The sequence below is a fragment of the Stenella coeruleoalba genome, assembly GCF_951394435.1.
Source record: "Stenella coeruleoalba genome assembly, chromosome: 18".
NCBI lineage: Eukaryota > Metazoa > Chordata > Mammalia > Artiodactyla > Delphinidae > Stenella > Stenella coeruleoalba.
This window is the reverse complement of record NC_137164.1, coordinates 6,951,831-6,973,093: the sequence shown is the minus strand read 5'-3', so window position 1 is coordinate 6,973,093 and position 21,263 is coordinate 6,951,831. Positions and strand designations below refer to the sequence as shown.

Genomic DNA, 21,263 nt, shown 5'->3' with positions numbered 1-21,263 from the left:
ATCTGCGGTTGGTTGAATCTGGAACTGTGGATAAGGAGGAATCGCTCGTTCAGAGGGCTGACTATAAGTTATTCCCGGATTTTCAACTGTGCCAAGGGTCTGCACCCCTAACCCCCGTGTTGTTCAAGGGTCAACTGTAGTTCACCTTTTAGAGCCTTTGATTTTTAAGAAATTGTTTTGCCCAACTTGGTCATAAATGGCTTTGACAACCTAAGGTTAATTTAGCCCTAAATTGGAGACTAGCTGCATCAACATAAAATAATATCATTTTGTTTTGGTTGGCATTATTTTACTACACGCAGATGAACAAAGGTGATCAATTTTATATGTATATATATATAAAAATTTCCCTTTCAGTTTAGTGACATCATAACTTTTAGACAATTCACATCACTCAGTGAAGAGGATTTGTTTTTAGTACTTAACTTCCCTAACAATACTTAAATTGACATCAGTAGCCTTTCCTTAAAACCATAACATCTGTGTTACTCATTTTTTCCACGAGTATTTGTCCTATACGCGTGTAAGTTTAGTGGCACTCAATAAGTTCACAATAGCTTCTACTGTTACCATAGAAAAATGTATACACAATAGCTTCTACTGTTACCATAGAAAAATGTATAAAAATGTGAAGTTTTGGTTGGCTTGGCTGCCTAATAGCTTTTTCGTGAGCACTAGTTGTACACTTCTTCCTAACCTGCGTAATTATTTACAAGTGATCAGAATGAGCTGAAAATAGGATCCAGAGAAGCCAGGTTTTCTCTCTTCACTTGCCCACAAATATTCCATGTAGGGAATTCCACATCCACTGTATTCAGGTATATTCATGCTCCAGAGAGAGAGAGGTTCCTGGCTTTACCTCCTCTAATTAGGTTGTAGACAAACTGGTATAAGATTTGAGTTATGTTAACATTAGCCGTATGTTTATTTCCAAGTATGCAATTCAGTATTTCATAATTCTCCTTCAGTTTCCTAGACTTCTGGGCTGTCTTTGAGGAGGAAGTGGGGAAAAGAAAATTCAGTACCATCTGAGCCCAGCCTAGACTTTTAGGATTCATTACAGTACTTTTTATGTTTAAGTCCTTTGCATCTTGTTTTAACCTTTCCTGAGCCCTCAGGATGTCTCTGAAGTGGAAAATTCTGAGCAGCATGGTAAAAACATATAAAATGATCTTTTGAATGTTTTCCCTTAACATGATCACAGTTGAATATGTTTAAAACATTTGCAACAATAAGTATTCACTGATTTTGGTATATTTTTAGGGATGCCTCTTTAATGGCAATGAGACGACGAATCAATGGCCTAAGTCCAGAAGAGATCCGTGCACTTTCTAAAGAGGAACTTCAGATGCCTGTTACCAAAGGAGACTTTGAATTGGCTCTTAAGAAAATTGCTAAGTCTGTGTCTGCTGCAGACTTGGAGAAATACGAAAAGTGGATGGTTGAATTTGGATCTGCTTGAATTTCTGTCAGCTCTTTCATTTCTGGTATTTTTGTTTATAAAATGTGAAGAAATTCCAGCAATTTTTTAAAAAAACAGGTTTGGAACTTTACATTGGAGAGATTTTCTCTTAAAGGAAAAATTTAAAACACAAAAGAACATACATATCCTTGAGAAGTAAGAAAAGCTTACATAGAGAGCCTGATAGCCACGTACCCATGCATTATAGTTGCACACCCTAACCAGAGTATTGGGGGCTGAAGAAAGCAACCAGTGTGCTGTCGCAGAAACTTGTTTACAGGAGATGTAGAGGGAGCTCTGTTTCTCACTAGTGTTCATTGTTTTTTAGTTTTTTCTATGCTTTGCTCTGAACATGAGGGACCTATATCTGTTGGCTTTTAACATCAAAACTGGGTTTGTGTCAGATCTATTATTTGTTGTTAAGAATTATGGTTTTGGATTAAATAATGAATCTGCTAGTTAAACCTTTAGAATTCACCTACTACTGTTAGAGTCTCTTATATAGTTTGAATTTTCCCTTCCCTTCCCTCACCATTCCCTCTACTAGCTATTTAATCGCTTATTGAGCTTTATGGGGGAATAGCCTCATGCTTTGTGGTTTTTGAATCCTTTTGCCAAGTGGCTTCTCTGGTTTTCAGTATTTGTTTTGCTGGCCGTACTTTACATTGGAAGGGTGGAAAGGACATCATGCTTGCATAAGATGCTCTTTTTCATTCTAGACTTCTGAGTTTGTTTTCACTTTTCTTTCAATATGTTCAACAGATAAACCCTTGATTTTTCTCAGCTCAAACATTGTTTTTTGCTGAATTTGCCTTTCATATTCTAAATAAATGCTTTGGTATTCTAAACAAGTCCACTCTCTTGTGGCTAATGCAAAACAAACAAAGCAAAATCTTTATGGCTTTCGAGACAGCTTGTTTATTAACAAAATAACATCGTGCATAATGAACAACGAACATTTAAGAATCATTCCTTGTCTAGGTTGAGTGCTTGTACGCACACTAAGATTAGGTTAGAAATATGATATGCCCATTCTTTTCAGCAGAAATTAGACCGTAGAAGGAGGCCAGAAAAGGAGAGGCCATGTATCTAGTCACAAGTAGAGTAGCCTAGTGTTAATTTTAAAAAATTACATTTATCCTGTTTTGATTGGGCAACCTCTGCTTTAATAGTCAAGCTTTAAAAAATTTGTATTTGATGATATCCTGAATTTTCAATTTTGGACAGCAACTACTAGTTTAAAACCAGAAATAACATATAGCTTTTTTGACAGTTAAACTCTTAGCAGCTTCCTTAAGAGATTTCTTCCCCCTACTTAGAACCATATACCACAGTATTCATCTAATGCTTTAAATTACCCCCCTTTCCTCTGAGGCATAGATTTATAAGAGTTAAAATCATGAGATATCATGATTTTATTTTAATTGATTTAGTTCATCTTAAAAGTTGAAATGAGAGAACTTTCCTTTTATTCATGAACTTTTAAAATAAAGAAATAAATAATCCCACTAAGATAATCTTGCAGACTATTGCCGTCCAGTAAATTATTTTTTTCCCGAAGTCCTAGGGGCAGTCGTTAAAACCTTAGTGTTTTGATTGCCAAAACTTGTTTGCATAGTTTAGTCAGCCCATTTTGCTAGATTTCATGTATTTGTCTTGGCTTACCTTTCAATTTTTTTCTGAATTCTTCATGCATAATAACGTGGTAATTTTGATTTTTTAAAAACTATCAGTTGAGCAGTATTTGGAGACTCAAGCCTCCTAGGAGCTTATCTTTACTGTGTTAAGTCAGTCCAGTGTGTTTATTTCCCTTGTTTCTCACTTTGCTCTGTCAGTGGATGGTGAATGCTTTGTATGTATTAACCCCGTAAAGGATCCTGAGGAGATCCCTAGGGCGTTCTGTCCGACCTTTCCTGCACATGGTATGTGCATTGTCTTTATTGCAAGACTGTGTTGCCTTACCCAGAATGAGAGCATTTTTGTGTTTTATTTTCTTTTTTCTGTTGTATTATCAAATTAGAAAGATTTGGTTCCTTTAATTCCTCTGAAAACCTGAGTGTTTGGGGTTCTTCAACACAGTGATGTCGGGACTAAGTTTTCTACACTTCTGTCTCGCAGTTATCTGATCAGATAATCCTCCATCTTAGTAGGCTCATGTTGGTTGCCTGCTGTATGCCTGTCCCTTGGGTGGGCGCTCTGTGGCCACAGAGTTGGACCAGGCAGTGCAGTACCGACTGGGCACTTCCTGTAATTACACCGTGTAGCTTCTGGCTCCCACTAATGAAACGATTTCAGTTTATAAATGGAAGGCACAGTAACCTGCGAGTTGCTTTAAACGTTTTTCTCTCTTTAAATTTGCTTTAGAATTAGAAGTGGTATCCATTTGCTTGAACAACAGGACTACTGTAGATCTTGGCTATTTTCATGAACAATTTTTGTCATTTCCCAAGCTACATGTTTATTGTAAACACATACACATGCAATTATGGCAAACATGTAAACGCGTTACACGTTTACTGCAAACATTTTGCTTGCACAATTCCTTTACTTTTAAAAGGAAATGAATATTAATTGAATGTGCCAGACAAATGGCTCTCTAATGGAGGCCGAAACCTTCTAGTAATCCATGTAGGAAATAGACGATGGCGTCACAGACTTTATCTTCAGTCAGCAGCAGTGTGGGCATTCCAGAACGACCAGACACACTTTGGGCTTGGACCTCTACCTCCCAAAATGCCAAGACAGCTTGGAAGAGGTAACATGTTGTGGTCTAGCTGCCTAACTGGGGGTTTCGTTTGGGCTCCAGAGACTGCAGTTTTTATGATGTGATATTTGACTGTCCAAACATAGGCTGAAATCACTAATTACTCAAAAAGTGAGCAAGCAAGTGTCTGGTGAATCTGCCGTAAAAAAACATACATGTACATCAGGAAAAATGTGTGTACACAGCCCAGATTTTCAATATAAGTGTCACTCTTTCACTTTGCTACATGCAGCCTGACTCTTCTGAACAGAAAGTGTTGGTACTGTAGGTTTCGAACACCTTGAGTTTGTTTGAATCCCCTCCTTGGAAGTTTCTGTCTACACTGCCGTATCCATGATGAGAATCACAGACCAGTTGACGCGGTTCTGTTTCACTTTCCTTACCCTAGCAACCTTGAGGTAAAGTGAAGGATGAGGCAGGTATTGCTTGTCATGTGGGCTTTGGCTCCTTCTGTGTTGTCTTGATTATTGACTCTTTTGGCATAATAGTAGATTCCCACTCCTTTTCTCTTGTGAATGATAAGTCACCTCAGGGTATTTCCTGTGTGATAGGCATAAAATGTTAAGGATAATTGTTGGCCTTTTCCAAGAAAGGGCCACTTTAACCATATGAAGAAACAATAGTAATCCTTCTTTTAACATTTGTTTTGTATCTTCTGTTCCATAATGGTTTTGATTGTGTAGTAGTTTGTACATACAGCTTAATTTGTGATGTACATAATTTTTTTTTTGCGGTACGCGGGCCTCTCACTGCTGTGGCCTCTTCCGTTGCGGAGCACAGGCTCCAGACGCGCAGGCTCAGTGGCCATGTCTCACGGGCCCAGCCGCTCCGCGGCACGTGGGATCTTCCCAGACCCGGGCATGAACCCGTGTCCCCTGCATTGGCAGGCGGACTCTCAACCACTGCGCCAACAGGGAAGCCCAATGTACATAATATTTATGTGAATCTAAGAATCTGTCACAATAGAAAAGGGTAGGAATTATAGTTGGAGGGCGTGTTAGGGGAATACAAATATTTAAACCCCAAATGTTTTATTCTTATCTCTGCTAATTATTTTTTTTTTTGCAGAAAAAGCTAAAAACTGTAATAATTACTATGTTTACTTATTTATACCCTTAAATTAGGCTTTTCATACTTATTTATTTGATTTTTTAGGATGTTTGCTTTTAATATTGTTTTCTCTTATGAAAACTATATGATATTTAAAAATAAAGTCCCTAAGATAACACATATGTTTTTAAACATTCACAAATTAACAATAATTCTTTGAATTTTTATTAGGTTTTTTGGCTCCGGACAACTCTTTAACTTTAGGAATATTTCTCAATTTCCAGATGACTTGTTAATAAAAACAGGAAAAATATTAAGGTAACGTCATCAAATTTATTCTTTTTATTTTACCTTTCTCCTTTGTTGATTGATTTTATTTTATATGTATAGAAATAACCTAGATTCTGCTTTGTCACCAGCAGTGTGTAGGTTTCTGTACATATGGAACTTTGGTAGGGAATTAATGTGGAGGTTTTCCTCCTATGAAAGGACTCCCATTTTATTTTAAGTTCAAAATCATAAAATGCACTTTTGTTTTACAACCTCTGAAATGACTAAATATTGCCCTTTGGAAAACCTGAGTCTTTGCACGTGTTATTTCCAGAGTCTACCTCAGTCAAACAGGCTTAGTTGTAGGTGCGAATGAATTGAAACCATATTGAAATTCAGTTAGTCATCTCCACTATACCTGTGTGTTCGTCTAAGCGCTTCCTTCTCTCTCCTCTCTCACTCACTTTTTTTAACACTGAAATTTCACTTGAAAATATTTGTTGTTCTTCCTCTGGGAAAGCCATATATTCCAAGTGAAGCCTCTACAGAATGTCTGGGTGAGTCTTCCCCTCTTTGTTGGGACAGCTTCATCACTCGATGTTCCTCATGTCAAGGAGTGGTTTCAAACACAACACACCTCCTGTTCTCTCTTAGCTTCATAAATACAAACTCATGTGACAGCATTAAAAGTCTCGGGACCTAACTGTTCCTGTACAAGGACCTAAGTACTTCATGGAAACACACCGAGGTGGACACGTGACATGTCTGTTCACACGGCAGCAGGGCAGCAGGCGTCGCCTTCGGTTAACATTGTGCGGACACAGTGTCCAGCGAGATCGCTATGTGCTGTAAGTGTTTTGTTAAGATTTTTGTTTCAGTGTCTGTCTCCCAGTATTTTGAACCTAATTTAAAGAAAAAGACGTTTCCAAATTGTATTTATTAAATGTGCTTTTCCTTACATTTTGTGCGGCTACATCCCTAGCTTCATGAGCTTAGCTGTGTCTGTGCATAGGTTGTAGTTTGGTAATAAATTTCTAGAGTGTGGCTTGTCGGTGTTTTCTTTGTGGTTCATATTTGATCTACAGTCGCTGGTCCACTTATTGCCACCAGTGGGAGTAACAAATCCCTCACTAGTAAGGGATGACTTTTTCCGGAGTTTCAGTTCTTATAAAATCACATATTGTGAACCTGACATTTTGTGTTTGCCGTGCATTATGCTAATAGTTTCAAGGTTGATGTGGCTAAGAATGGCTTTTCAATTAATTCTAACTGGTTTAACAAATACACGTATTTGTGTAGCACCATTGCGAAGTGGATGTTCCATAAGGTGAATTTTCCACATGACGGTGTCTTTTTTTTTCCTTTCCTGTTTCCATTTTTCTTTTTAAACATCTCTATTGGAGTATAATTGCTTTACAATGGTGTGTTAGTTTCTGCTTTATAACAAAGTGAATCAGCTATACATATACAAATATCCCCATATCTCCTCCCTCTTGCGTCTCCCTCCCACCCTCCCTATCCCACCCCTCTAGGTGGTCACAAAGCACCCAGCTGATCTCCCTGTGCTATGCAGCTGCTTCCCACTAGCTATCTACCTTACGTTTGGTAGTGTATATATGTCCATGCCACTCTCTCACTTCGTCCCAGCTTACCCTTCCCCCTCCCCATGTCCTCAAGTCCATTCTCTACATCTGCACCACATGACTGTGTCTTATGTTATGAATTCTCCAAAACTATTTTTTTTAGTTCACAGGCTTTATTTTTTGAGCAATGTTATGTTTACAGAAAAATTAACCTGTATATGAGGAGAGTTCTCATATATTTCTCCCCCTCCCCTCCCCCTGCCATTTCCCCTTTTATCAATATCTCGCTTTAGTGTGATTTGCTTGTTTTAGTTGGGTCAGTATTGATTATTACTAAAGTTCATAGTTTATATTACAGTTCATTGGGTTTTGACAAAAGCATAATGTCATATATCCACCATTACAGTGTCATACGGAATTGTTTCACTGACCTAAAATCCTCCCTGCTCTGCCTGTTCATCTTTGCCCCTCCTCTTAACCCCTGGCACCCACTGATCTTTCTACTGTCTCCACAGTTTGCCTTTTCCAGAATGTCATATAGCTGCAATCATGCAGTACGTACCCTTTTTAGACAGGCTTCTTTCCCTTAGCCATATGCATTTAAGGTTCCTCCTTGTCTTTTTGTGGCTTGATAGTGCTTTTCATCATGGAATAATACTCCAGTACATGGATGTGCCAGTTTGTTGATCCGTCACCTACTGAAGGGCATCCTGGTTGCTTCCAGGTTTTAGCATTTATGAATAAAACTGCTGTAAACATTCCGGTGCAGGGTTTTGTTTGAACATAAGTTTTCAACTCATTTGAGTAAATACCTAAGAGTACTGTTGGTGGAATGTATGGTAAGAGTATGTTTAGTCTTGTGGGAAACTGCCAGACTGCCTTTGAGGGGCTGCACCATTTGCATTCCCACCAGCGATGAGTGGGCGTCCCTGTTGCTGCACGTCATCACCGGCGTTTGGTGTTGTCAGGGTTCCCGATCGTGCCATGCTGATAGGTGTGTCGTGGGTTCTCACTGCTGTTTTAATTTTCAGTTCTCTAATGACATGATGTTGAACATCTTTTCATATGCTTATCTATTTTTAATTGGTTTTTACTGAAACCTTTCTAAAAGATATCACACTTGTTCTCTGACTTTGTAAAGTAGAGAATTTGAACGTAACCTTTTCTTTGTCATTCAGAGTTCTCCTTGTGATGTGCTACCCTCAGCAGCTAGTGGAGGGACAGCAGGGCTTTTCTGCCTGTCACTCAGTGGTCTTTGAGTTCTGGTGTTTGCTTCTGTAGCATTTTTACTCTTCTGTTATCAGGCTGTCAACCTTTATTTCTCTTCCAATTTCCGGCCTGCAGCCTTCAGTGAACCTAATGAAAAGAAACAGTTGTTAGGCATGTTAGAATTGCAGGTAAATTAGGAGTCCAGCCATTTGAGGATGAGGAGTGATAAGGAGGTCTGTTCTTTGAGTGTTCGTGTTTATGTCATTTATCTAGGCCGTCTGTGCCCTTTCTAGCTTTATCTTTAGTTCCCAGAGTGTTCCAGGTAGACCAATGTGAAGTAGATATTTATGCATCATTATTTTGTCATGTAGTTGTATAATATTTATAGCTGGAAGGCACCTAGCAACAATTTAATTCCGTGGCTCCACTTCTTTTCTTCCTGTCACCATTGAGGTTTTGATCTCTTAAAGGATATGAAGAAAAAGAATGAGGTACAAAATTAATTAAGGACAGAAGTAGGACACATATGTGGCTAGGGCCTTCCCTTCAGTCCTTCCTACCTTCTCCAGGTGTATGGCCAGTGCCGCCTTGAGATGGCTCATGGCAGAGCACACTGGATCGCTAGGGGGCCTGCCCAGAACCAGGAGTTCAGGTGGAAACGGCGAGGGAAGATAGAAGCGTTGCCTGGCCAGCGGTAGCTGCTTCCTTGCAAATGGATGGGTGGAAAGGCAGGGTGGGCTCAAGTCTCACCTGGCTGATTGCATCAACCCAGGCTCAGATTCAGGAGACTGGTGCACCGTGCTTTCCTCCCTGCCTGCCTGGGCATCACCACGGTCAGATGCTCCTGGCCCAGCAGACCCGAACCTGGGAGCAAATGACTTGGTCCAGTCCCCTCGTGTCACAGGTAAAGGAACTGTGCCCAGGGAGATTTTAATATCTGTGTTCAAGATCACATTCTGAACTGGGAAATAGGACTTATATCTATTTCTGATCTTAACAAATGCTGCAGGTAAGGTATAATGAAAGCAAGCTAGACAGGGGAACATTTATTAAGGACCTTAAAGCCTCTGCGGCATGGTGCCGATACAGACTGTTCAGCTAAGTTGATGATAGTTAAGAATAAGAAGTATCAGATAAATTAACGTCATAGGACTGGCACTAACATTTATAATGTTTACTGTATGCAAGATACTGTACTTTTATTGCTTTATTAAATCCACACATTAGTTCTAAGATGTATTTACTATTATTCTCTTGTTGCAGAAGAAGAAACTGAGGCTTATAGAGTGATTTGCTCTAGTCATTTGGCTCCTAAGAAGTAGAAGAAAAAATGGAACCTAAGTCAGTCTAGTTCCAGAGCCTAGTCCTTTGCCATATTCCAAGGTTACTTTCAACAATGTTAAATGCAAAAGTACTCAATTCTTGAAATAAATATGTTAACATTCACCCATTTTTCTGAGGTTATTAATCACCGTTTTACCATCCCTTTCCTGTAACTTTTTTTTTACCAGGAGACTTTTGGGCAGACTACAGTGATATATTCTGTTGCAGTATTTATGTTTATAATAATAGGAAAAAATAATGGCTTGTGTTGTGGGATTAACATGACTTTAGGAATATTGTTGCCCTACGTTATATCAGAGTGTAAATATACAGCTATTTCTTTTTCAGGGCCGGTTTTATGAAATGAACTGATCATTCTAAGAGTTTCCATGAATCATATTTAAATCACCAACTTAAGTGGTATAGAGCTCAGTCGTTTATTTTTACTAATAAGATTCCTGACCGTGTTCTGCATAGAGGGCGGCAGCTCCAAAGTCCTCAGCTGTACGTATGGTCGCCATGAGTTACCAGGAGAGCAGCCCCCTGTACTTACCCTGGCTTCAATGTCTGTATTTGAAGAACTACCCCAGAGCTGAGTTTAGCTCTGAACGTTCAAAATGCTTTCAATCAGCACATCTTAAATAACTTCTTTCAACAAATAACTAATCATGGTATGACTACTGTATTCCATAACATAAATCCTAAACTATAGTGTTAGTAATTAGTGTTGTAATTAGAGATGGGTGAATCAAGCTTCGTTTGGGATTTGTAAAATACCTCCAGCTATTTTTCAAACATTCTGAAATATATTTTATAACATTTCTCAAACATACTTTACCAAGCATATTTCCTTTAATTTTTAAACCCTTGTGTATTTCAAGGTGAATTCAATCCATAAGTTTATGATTCGTTTGTGCTTAACTCATAGAAATTACTTTTTAAGCACAACTTGGTTTCTAAGGCCTTAGGAAACCCTTCTCATGAAATCTGTAAGCCTTTAAAAGCCTTTTCCCCAATCAAACTTTTTTTCCTCAAAGATAAATGTGTGTGAAATGTTTTAGTTTGGTTTACAATGCAGAGCCCAGGTTTCAAAATCTAAGCTAGTTCTGAATTTAGTACACGTTATTCTGCCTTTACTGTAAGAACTGGCTTCGTTTGTGTCTCTCTGTAAAGAGCTGGTAATGACAGTGCTCTCTTGAAAACCCAGCGCACCGACATTCCATGCCATCTCCCGGAGTTGTAGCACAGGGGACAGACATGCGTTGATCAAACACAGCAAACCGAATTAGCTGTTCATCAGGGATCTGTCGTGTGCTGAATGTATGTACATGTTTGTACGTACTCAGATATACATGTACACACTCATAAAAGTGCTTGAGTCCTTGTAGGTTGTCTTTTTTGTTTGGACCTCTATTTAGAAATTCTAACAAGATGATATTGTATTCTGGATTAAATTAATAATTTACTGTGAAATGACCGTAATTGTTCTCATCTCTCTTCGAAGAGAACTGTTTTTCACCTGAGATTTAGTTCACAGGTTTCTGTTGCCTAGCAGTGGGTCTTTGAGAACAGCTTTTTGTATAGTTTTAAATGAACGGGTTGAGGGTGTGAAATCTTCTTAGAAGAAGTAAGGTTATTGCAGTGAAGGTAAAAGGAAATATGCTGACAACTAATTGGACAAAATGTCATCCAGCACAGCGGCTCTGGAAGAGATTTGCAGAAGCTAGCAACATAAGAATGGACTTTGCTCAAGGCAGCTAGAAACTGCATCCAGAAATATTCATGGTAAAAGAAAAGCACCATTTTCCTAGGTTCTCATTAGGGAATGGTATGAAATACATATTTGCTTATCATAAGAAACAACCTCATTAGTTCCTATTCTTAATGAAAACTCTCATTTTCCCCCTGATTTTTTTTAGTGTGGGATTATTAAACAATGAAAACATCTTTTCTTTGCTTTTCAAAGTATACCAGTTTCTTATATATTTTATTAGTTTGTACTATAAATGAACTTTTAATATTTTAGAAAAATCTTTTATGATAGATGAATTCCTTTTGAAATTTAGCACCTGAATTTTTCTTTATTCAAACTAAAATGAAAAACCTCTTGCAGGAAGGGAGACTTTTACCTTTTGCTTTTATATGATAATTATTTTGCTTTACAAAGGAAATATGCTTACAAATATATTAAGGTGGTTTTTAAAGAGCAGTATTTATAGAAACCCAGTCAGTGCTTGCCTTTACTTCTGCCTCCTGAAAGCCCTCGGCCTGAAAGTCAGTCGTGGCTCTGGACCCCATTGCATGTGCCTTGCAGGGCAGGATTGTGCTGGTCATTTCGTGTGACCTGGGACAGTGCTCTGCAAACTCCTGTGACGATGCCTCTCCATCGGTAAGATGTTTGTGAGTTTTACACGATAGTTTACACTATATTACAATATATTTACTCTACTGATAATCTACAGAATGTTTGTAATTTATAAAATATGCACAAAATTAGAAAATTTAAGGACTGCAAATATGAAAACATGAAAAATAATTTTATTGGCACAAAATGCCCTCCAAAAATCATGGATAATATTTTATCGAGAACCATGAGATTAAATATGGTTCATTTTTTTTAAAAAACCCTTGGGCTAGACTAACTAGGTACAGCGATTTAGTTAATTTTAGTGTTTAGTTTCAATGACTTTCGTAGATGAAAAAGTTACCTCACAAAAGTGTGTAGATGCAAGTGGAGGAAATAAATCATTGGCTGCAGTTATAAATCATGAGCTTCATTTTTTAATCACAGCCACTAATTATGCAGAACTTTTCATTTAACTTTGGCTATTAAGTCTGCATCTTCCCTGGTGTCAGTCAGTTCTTGCAAATTAATTGGAAGGTTGCATTTTGTATGAATAGTTTCAAAACCCACTGAACCTCTTCATTTGGAAGACTTTTATTTTTTATCACCATTAGTTTACCTTTTACTTTATTCTAAGGAACACTTGTGTGCACATTATGATGTGAATGACTACAGTTCCACTGGTGAGGAGAATCTAACCTAAACGTGGTAATAACTGGAACACAAAATGGGTTCCTCTTAAGATGAATTTGCCCAAGATCTCTGAAATCTGTCTTTGTGAATTAGCTTCCTAATGTATTACACAGGCATATATGTTTCATAATTTGCATTGTGAATAACATAGCCTAAAACACAAAATTCCAACTATTTTCTTTATATAAATATATTCCTTCCGTTCATTTGATCAATATTTTTTGAATAATTGCAATGTGGAAGATATTTAAATAGGGGAAATTGTTTCAAGTTTAGATTGCACATATTAGAGTTTCTAATAGGAAACTCACTGCTTTCGGCAACAACATCACAGAATAATGGAAACAAATCCTCGAGATCAGGGCCTGGGAGTCTTCCCTCCGCCTGCCACCCTGACCCTCATATGCCCATCAGTTCCAGTTCTCAATCAGTCCCACCGATTGTTCTCCTGATTCTGCTTAGTCTGGAGGTGATGGCCCTTAAATGACTCAGGACAAGTTTAATTCCCGTCCTGGGTTTTCATTTCTCCTCAGGCTTGGAATAATTCCTGACTTCTGGATATGATATGAATATATCACTGTCCATTTCTTCCTCTTCATTTATCAGTGATCCCTGGGCCGCTTCCACCACGGTTCCTCCACTGCGTGTGGAAAGGATGCCCCGGGCCGTGTGCTCGCTGCTTCCTGTGCTGGGAACATTGGTTCCTGTCCTGGTTTGGGGGACGTGCAGGTAGCTGTCGCTCCCGAGGAGGGCGCTGCTTGCCGACCTGTCCTTGTTCACGGAGGGATAGAGCTGGTCAGCTAAATGTGAGTGGGCTTGTTGGGGGACAAAGAGCAGGACAGAGGCTCTCGTTCCTGACAGGGAAGTGCAAAGGGGTGAGAGTCGGACTGGAAGGAAGAATCAAGAAGGGAGGAGGTTGAGTTTTCAAAGAGAAGGAATCTCTGTGTGTTCTTGACTGGGTGAGGAGGTTGGCATGAACTGCAAACGTCTGGTCTTATTTGGGCCGTGCATACTCTGGTCATCGCACCATCCTGGCCCTTTGGCTAGCGATCTGTTATTTTGGGAACAAGGATCTGTCCCAGGAGAGCACTGTGGGGTTGGGAGAACTTCAGCTCGGGAGTCAGAACCGGGATTCCAGCCTCAGCCCCGCCGCTTCCCAGCTGGGTGACACGCGGCAAGTTGCTTATCCTCTCTGTGCCTCTGTTTTCTCACCTTCAGATGGAGATGATGATGATGGACCTTCCTTACAGGACTGCTGGGAAGATGAAATGAGATACTTGAAATATAAAGTGCTTATCAGTTTCTGGCCCCATAATAAACCCGCAATAAATGTGACCCGCGCCGGTATGCTCGAGCTGGCTCCTCACAGGCTTTCTCAGAGCCAATTTTTTTTTTTTAAGTTTATTATTATTTTTTCTTTGGCTGCGTTGGGTCTTCGTTGCTGCACGCGGGCTTTCTCTAGTTGCGGCGAGTGGGGGCTATTCTTTGCTGCGGTGCACGGGCTTCTCATTGCGGTGGCTTCTCTTGTTGCAGAGCCCGGGCTCTAGGTGCTCGGGCTTCAGTAGTTGTGGCTCGTGGGCTCAGTAGTTGTGGCTCGCGGGCTCTAGAGCGCAGGCTCAGTAGTTGTGGCGCACGGGCTTAGTTGCTCCGCAGCATGTGGGATCTTCCCGGACCAGGGCTCGAACCCGTGTCCCCTCCATTGGCAGGTGGATTCTTAACCACTGCACCACCATGGATGTCCCTCGGAGCCAATTGTTGAATATTTTAAAATGCTGCAAGTCTGTCAACCTGTTGATAGCTTGAAATTGGCTATGGTGAGAGTATTTACGCCGTGGAAATCGGCAAACAGCGCAAGTGAGGATTCCTCCTCCACACGCCCCCTTGCGGAGCCAAGCTCTTTTTATTTAATATGGGCTTTGTTTCTTCCTGCAAATAAAGCAGCTCTGGATGCCTAGCCCGGCTGTTTGTCAGTGCCTCTCAGACACGTAGATGCAGTGGTGAGGAAGACTCCTGACCCTGTGCGCAGAGCGCGTGGGGTCTGTTTGCTTGGCAGTGCGCCATTTGGACTCAAGGGGGGATGGCTGCTTTGGGTTTGCCACAACTAGGGACCACTGTCTTCCCTGAGCTTGAGTTTGCTCCGATACTCTTATTGTGATGTAACAGAAATCTTAGGACGCCAGAAATAGATCAAAGTGTCCCACTACCCTTTCATTCCCTGACACACACAGCCTGAGCTGTGTCTAGGCGGTACCCACACTGCTTTCAACCTTTCACCAAAGGTGGGATTCTGCAATCACCCCCGTATTGGCGTGGCTTCCCTAGTGGTCATGGTAGACCCGTGCACACAGAAGTGTTTTGCTAAATGCTTGTGAGAGCTCTTAGGCTATTTTTCCAGCAAAGGTAAGAGAGGCAGGATGAAGAGAGGGTCCCGTTCTCACTGCTTTTAGTACCTTTCGTGAACCAAAACCGGGTTGTGGTAGCGCTCAGCTCGACCTCTCTTGCCTCATTTAGCAGACGAAGGCTCAAATTTCTCCCTCTGTACAACAGGAACAAAAAACAGCAAGCATCATTTCTGAAAAAAGGGCACTTTAAATATGGAATTTACGAACTACGCACTGTCTCACTGTCTTTCCTTACTGCAGATACATGCATATGTCCTAGAGAAGGTCACACAGGTAGAGCTTCGTGTACTTCGCTTAAGAATCACAGACCAGAGTTGCAGTTTGTTAGTCCCATTTGCTTTTCACAGAAAGAAAAAGCATTACATGATGTCAGAGGGTTTCAGTTTCCACAAAGGGGAGTTTTCCAAGGTTTTCTGGGTGAGGAAGTTTTCTGTGTAATCCATGGGGGCTTGTGCGCAAAGGGCACCTGGAAAGGTCTAGCCAGGACTTACTTCTCCAGGTTTTCTAATTTGAATCTCATACAGATATTAATTGATTTATGTAGGTCTATTATTTAGACCTATATAAAGTCAGTTTAACTTATTGAATGCCCAGTAGATCTGAGGCACAGCCATTGCCTTAAGGAACTCGTCCCGGTAGAGAAAGCCCTGAAACAAACCATCACCGAATCCTAGGGGCGCATCAACCACAGTGAGCGTGTGACTGAGCAGCCGTGTGGAGGAGAAGCACAGAGGAGGTGATGTCCTGGATCACGAAGAGGAGGTTACCGCGTGGCAAGGGCGGGGATGCTAGTCCAGTAGCGGTGACGGTCACCGTCTTCCTGCTGACTTGTGTTACAGTTATTAGTTGCCTTTTACCAGAGCAGGTTCTGTTACACACTAGACGGTGAGCTCTGGGAGGGCAGGGAGCGGGGGTCATCGCCGTCTCCCCCGCAGGACTTCGCACACAGGAGGGTCTCCGTCTGCAGTGGGCAGTGAGAATCCTACAAGAAGGCTCTTTCTTCACTGTGACCCCGTAAGCAAAGCCCTTGTGAAGAACACTGACACGAAGAAACATTCACTGTGTGATGATGGCAAAGTTGGATGTTAGTCTGTGGACCTGGCCTTAGTAAACACAAAACTTCATTTCCGTTCATTTGTATGTAGCTTAAAGGTCCCTTATCTTGAGCGCTGGTTGTGGAGTTGTGAGACTGCCTTGCCGGTCTTCTCAGGAGGGGCGGTGGCCCGGCCACAGTCCCTGCGTGTACAGGCCCCGCAGCAGCACGCCTCGGGTGCTTTGGTTGTGACTGCCGTGGATGACGGCACTGCTCCGCAGTCACAGGGTCTTCTCAGTGCTACGAAACTCCCCTCCATGTCTCCAGGTCCGCATGCAGCCTGGGAGCCCACCTTGGAGTTGTCTATGGGATAGAATTTTTTCCACGTGTGGATCAAGCCTACTTTATAAATCAAAAGGCACTTCTTAAGTTGCAGTTGTATATTAACTTCACACATTTCAAATTGAAATTCACACAATCTATTTTGCGTTACTCACACTTAATTTCTTTTGGCTATTGCCCTCAGGCTGTATAAGAATGAAAAAAAATAGATTTGAGTTCTTTATTTTGACTGTGTTCACGTGTAAATCTAATTAGTTCTCTTTCTCTTTTTTTCTCTTAAAGTAACATACACGTTACTCTGAACAAAGACTGATAAGTAGGCGCAGGTTTACCATATAACCATGTTCATCTCACCTAGGCTGTGATGTCAGTTCACTTGGAAAATTCATGTTTTTCTGCCCTGATTTGCTGCTTAAAGTTGATGCGTGCCACTGATAGGTACGATATCCGCCTGTCCAATGGTGAGGACAGTGGTGTCCAGATTAGGTAATGGTTTAAGCCTGGTCTGTTTCAGAGCTGTTTCAGATCGTTGAATCTGGCGTTCCTCATCCTGAGTGAGAGAAGCCATTTGTTCTATGCGAAATCTTAGAATACTGCGTTTTCATTCAGATGAACAACCACAAAACAACAGAAGCACAGACTGGCCCCTGGAGATGACCTCTCTGAACTGAGAACCAATGTGAGGTTTCAAAGGTGGCGTGACTTGGCTTCAGAGACAGGATCAGGGTTTTCTGCAGACACGTGGGAATTCAGTCATCAGGGAGTGGCCCGGCGCCTCTGGCTGCTAAGGCCAGGGTCCCTCTTTACCCCACTGAGTCCCACTTAGATGCATAGTGAATCGAGGGCCTCACCGGAACGGTGGCGTCTTGCCAGCCCCAAATTCCTGTCTGAGGCAACCGGTGCTGCAAATTCGGAGAGCTGCGTATTTCCGGTGTCCATGGTGCCGAGTTACAAGGCGGCTGCCGCCAGAAACGCTCATGCAAAGAGCACACCTTAGCCAGGTCATCCTTGTCCTTCTTTGGGTGTTTATCAGATGTGCCCCGTGGAGTGGCGGGTCAGTCAACTTTCTCTAGGTGAGACTGAGGGAGTGAAATGACCTCCACGTTTCAGCGGCTGCAGTAGCAAAAGTACGCTTCCTATCCTCGTGTCATCTGCAGCCCTGCTTTCACTCTGATTCCGCTCCCTGCGCGGTGCCTTCTTGAGATCCCCAAAACCTTCAGTGGCCCCTGTCCTCGTGGCACGGGGAGGAGAGCAGGAGGTCTCAGAAGCCCTCAGAGGCTCTTCGAACTCCTCTTGAGATGTCGCATACGTCGTGTCTGTTACGTTCCACTGGGCAAAACAAGTCATGTGGCCAAACCTTTTGTCAGTGGAACTGGGAAATATTCTCTCCAAGAGGCGTCACGTGGCAGACGCTAGAGATGTATAATCCTCCTCCGGGGAGGGGCTGAGTAACTGGGAACAGGAATGCACTCCGCACAGGTGGTGCCCACCCATGTAACTGCCCTTCCCAGCCACTTGTCATCCTGGCTGACCAGCCTGTTCAGTTGGCTTTCTGTTTTTAATTTTCATTTTTGGAAGTTTTAGAATTAGAAGGCCAGAAAGCTGTAGGGCTGGGTGGACATTCAGAGATCTCATGCTCTTTATTTTTCTAGTGGAGGAACTGAGGCCTAGGGAGGTGATTTGCCCAAGGTCACACAGCAAGTCCTCACAACAGTGACTCTCTTCATAACATCAGCTTGTGAAAATCTCAGGGAAGAAGTGCTTTGCTAATCGGATAAGAAAATGCTTTTACCATTGCTGAAATCATACCCCTTCTGGAGACAGAAATAACACAGAACCTGAGTGGTCGGTCTTGGGATGAAAACTGGTGTAATTTTCTATCATTTTTTTTTCCCAGCCACATTCATATTAGAGGCAACTTATTTAAATTTACCACGTAGCATCAACAGAGCACCAGGAGTTGTTCAGTACAATAGTAACTCACAGTTCCTGCCAAGGCAGATTGCATCTCTATTTTATAAGTAGTCTGCACCCTGTGCTGATTTGATTTAAAATAAAACCTGTATGGAGTATGTTTAGCCTTTGAGGGGGAACAGTAGGTGGATGACTGTCAATACTGGAGACGTTAAACTGTGTGAGGGCTGTTCGCTGGGGATTCCATGGGCTTCTAACGTTCTTGTGGGGTTCAGCTGATAAAAAATAGCAAGACCCAGCACTGCCTGTGGGAAATGTGGGTGACCTTTAGTTAGCCACTGGCTCTCCTAGCACCCCACTTCTGCTCTTCAGAGATTTCAAGTTCTGAGGTCAGGGACCAACGAAAAAGTGATAAAGTAGATGGAAGTTGCTGGAAGAGCCTCGTGTAGAGGACTGTGATTGGGACACAACACAAAGAGGCAGAATACGAGCTGCCTGTACTTTGGAGGGGGGGGCTGGTTACCAGGGAGACACAGTGCCTATTGCATGACAGGCTCACAAATAAGATTCAGAAGGAAAACGAATGGGGTGACTGCCCACGTGCCCAGTAAGCCTTCAGCGTACAGTGCCGTCCCTTTCTCTGAGGGGCAGCTCACAGGCACGCAGCTACCAATGCACAAAGCTTCGTTGACAATCACACTTCGCATTCGAAAATCTCTTAGATCTGTGACCAGCGTAATTTAAACATTTGTTTGCATTTGTGAGTGTGTTAGACGAAATAGGTCACAGAAGTACGGAATTTCTTGTAGCGCTGCCAGCGTAGTTGAGGTTAAGTGGCTCGTATGGGCTGTGCTCTAGGCTAGAAAGAGCGCCCCTCCCTGGACACAGAGTTTCCACCCTTAGCCTGTGGCAGTGAAAGGGAAAAGGGGAGGAAGGAGTTAATTGAAAATTGCTTTGGCTTCTGCAGACTAGACGCAAGATCAGTCTGACTAAATTTTGAAAAGGCCTCTTTCTGTTTTATCACTTCCTCTCGCCTCCTGAAACATCTCTCTGCAAATCAACTGCTCAGTTCCCTCACTTCGGTTTTCTCAAGCCTCGTGTTTTAACATCCCACACGGCCTGCTCGATGCTGCATCACGACGCGCTCCCCCTCGACCGTCTCCGTCAGAGTACCTTTCCCCTGAGTGGTGGTAGGCGTTAGGAAAGCAACTGGTTAAATTTTCTTACACACATTGGCATTGTAGCCCTTGGGGTTTTCTACTTCTTCAGCTTGCTTTCCCCAATCTTTCTTCTCTCTTTGGCTGTGATTTCTAATTACCCTTAGGTGCAGAATTTATCTGCATAAAGGTTCTAGATAATCAACTTGGGTAATTGTCAGGACCACTTAGGGAACTTTTAAAAATACACATGCCTCAACCCCCTTCCTTGAGGTCTTGATCAGTGGGCTTCGGAGTGATCTAGGTGCCTGAATTTTTAATGGGTTCCTAGATAGTTTGAACTGACTCACCGGGTTCTTGAACAGGAAGGCCCGCTTTCCTCTTGTTGCTGTAATAGAGGGAAGGCACTGCCTTTCACCTTTTAGCATCTTAACAATACTCGTAGAATCAGCTCTAGTTGATTTTTGATTTTTAGAACTCTTCAGTTTCTTTTCTCTTAGAAGAGCTGAACAAATATTCTTAGACTCTATTCTCCCTGCCCAAATTCCCAGCTGGTAAATTTAGTCAGGGGCAGGGATTGGAAGCTCCACAGTCTTTGGAATTGCTTGGCTTAAATAAGGGCAAAACCCACCCCTAACCCTGATCTTATTAGATGGCCCTAATTTCCTCCCCCTACCCATATCTTTTCCTTTTTTTTTAAGGATCTTTCTTTACCCAGTTCTCACCCCCAGGATTTTCTACTGTGTAAGAAAGTTATTTCAATTGCTGTTAATGTCTTATAATTCTATTTAATTACCATACAGCACAATCATGGCCGTGCATTTCATTAAAATGTATTAGATTTACTTTGTTGTTTTATTTAATGCTAACAATGAACTCCATTTATGTGCGGCTCCGATTCTTCTTGTCTACTCAAAAATTAATAAAACAAAGTGGGACAATTGTTTGGTAACTTTTCATTTCTGTTTGACAGTCTGGCACCATTTCAGCAAAACCCACGTGTGAACGACAGGCCTGAGTTTACTGTCATGGCTAGAGCCAGATAATTTGGTATTCTCATCTTAACATTTTGAATTTTAAAGCAACTGCAATCTCCTCAACCGTCTACCAAGATAGAAGTGTGTGCGTGTGTGTGTGTGTGTGTGTGTGTGTGTGTGTGTCTGTGGGGATGGAAGGAGGAACTTTGCCAAGGCATGTGATAACATCTCCAGTGATGTCCTTATGGCCACTGTAGAGAGATGTAACCTCAGTGATAGTTACGTGGGCACTTGGCTGGTCAAACGACTACACCAAAGGGTATTATTTGGTGGATTTCTGCTGGCCTGGGAAGAAGGCTTTAATACCTTTCTCTAGGCCTGTCCTTGACCCTGTTCTCCAAGTGTTTTAATAGAAGGTGAAGATATCAAATTTCTAGATGACCCAAAGCTGGGAAGAACAGATTATATTTAAGGTTATTGAAACAATGTTTAAAAAGAGCTCAGGTGGAAGGAAGAGCTAGAATGAGCAAAATGAAATGTGAAGAAATGCAGTGAGTTAGGAACCGATGTAAAATCCTATACTTCTCAATTGCCTGATACACAGGTGAGGGAGACCTGGTAGGATAGTCACTACAGGACAAAGGCCTGCATGAGAATGTGCCACCTGAGGGGTTCCTGTTTCTCAGGAGTTGGCCATGAGGGTCCCAGAGGACCTCCAGGCAGGTCAGTGGATCTGGGAT

General features: G+C 41.8%; 1 protein-coding gene across 1 annotated transcript in view; it reads left to right on the top strand.

The window, feature by feature from the left end:
* Positions 1-6,583, top strand: part of KATNAL1 (katanin catalytic subunit A1 like 1) — a 75,966-nt gene extending 69,383 nt beyond the window's left edge. Inside the window, exon 11 of the mRNA XM_079902849.1 lies at positions 1,264-6,583. Coding sequence (XP_079758975.1) covers positions 1,264-1,462 — 199 coding nt within the window. The 3' untranslated portion in view covers positions 1,463-6,583. The remainder of the gene's footprint in view (positions 1-1,263) is intronic.
* The last annotated feature ends 14,680 nt before the right edge of the window (positions 6,584-21,263 follow it).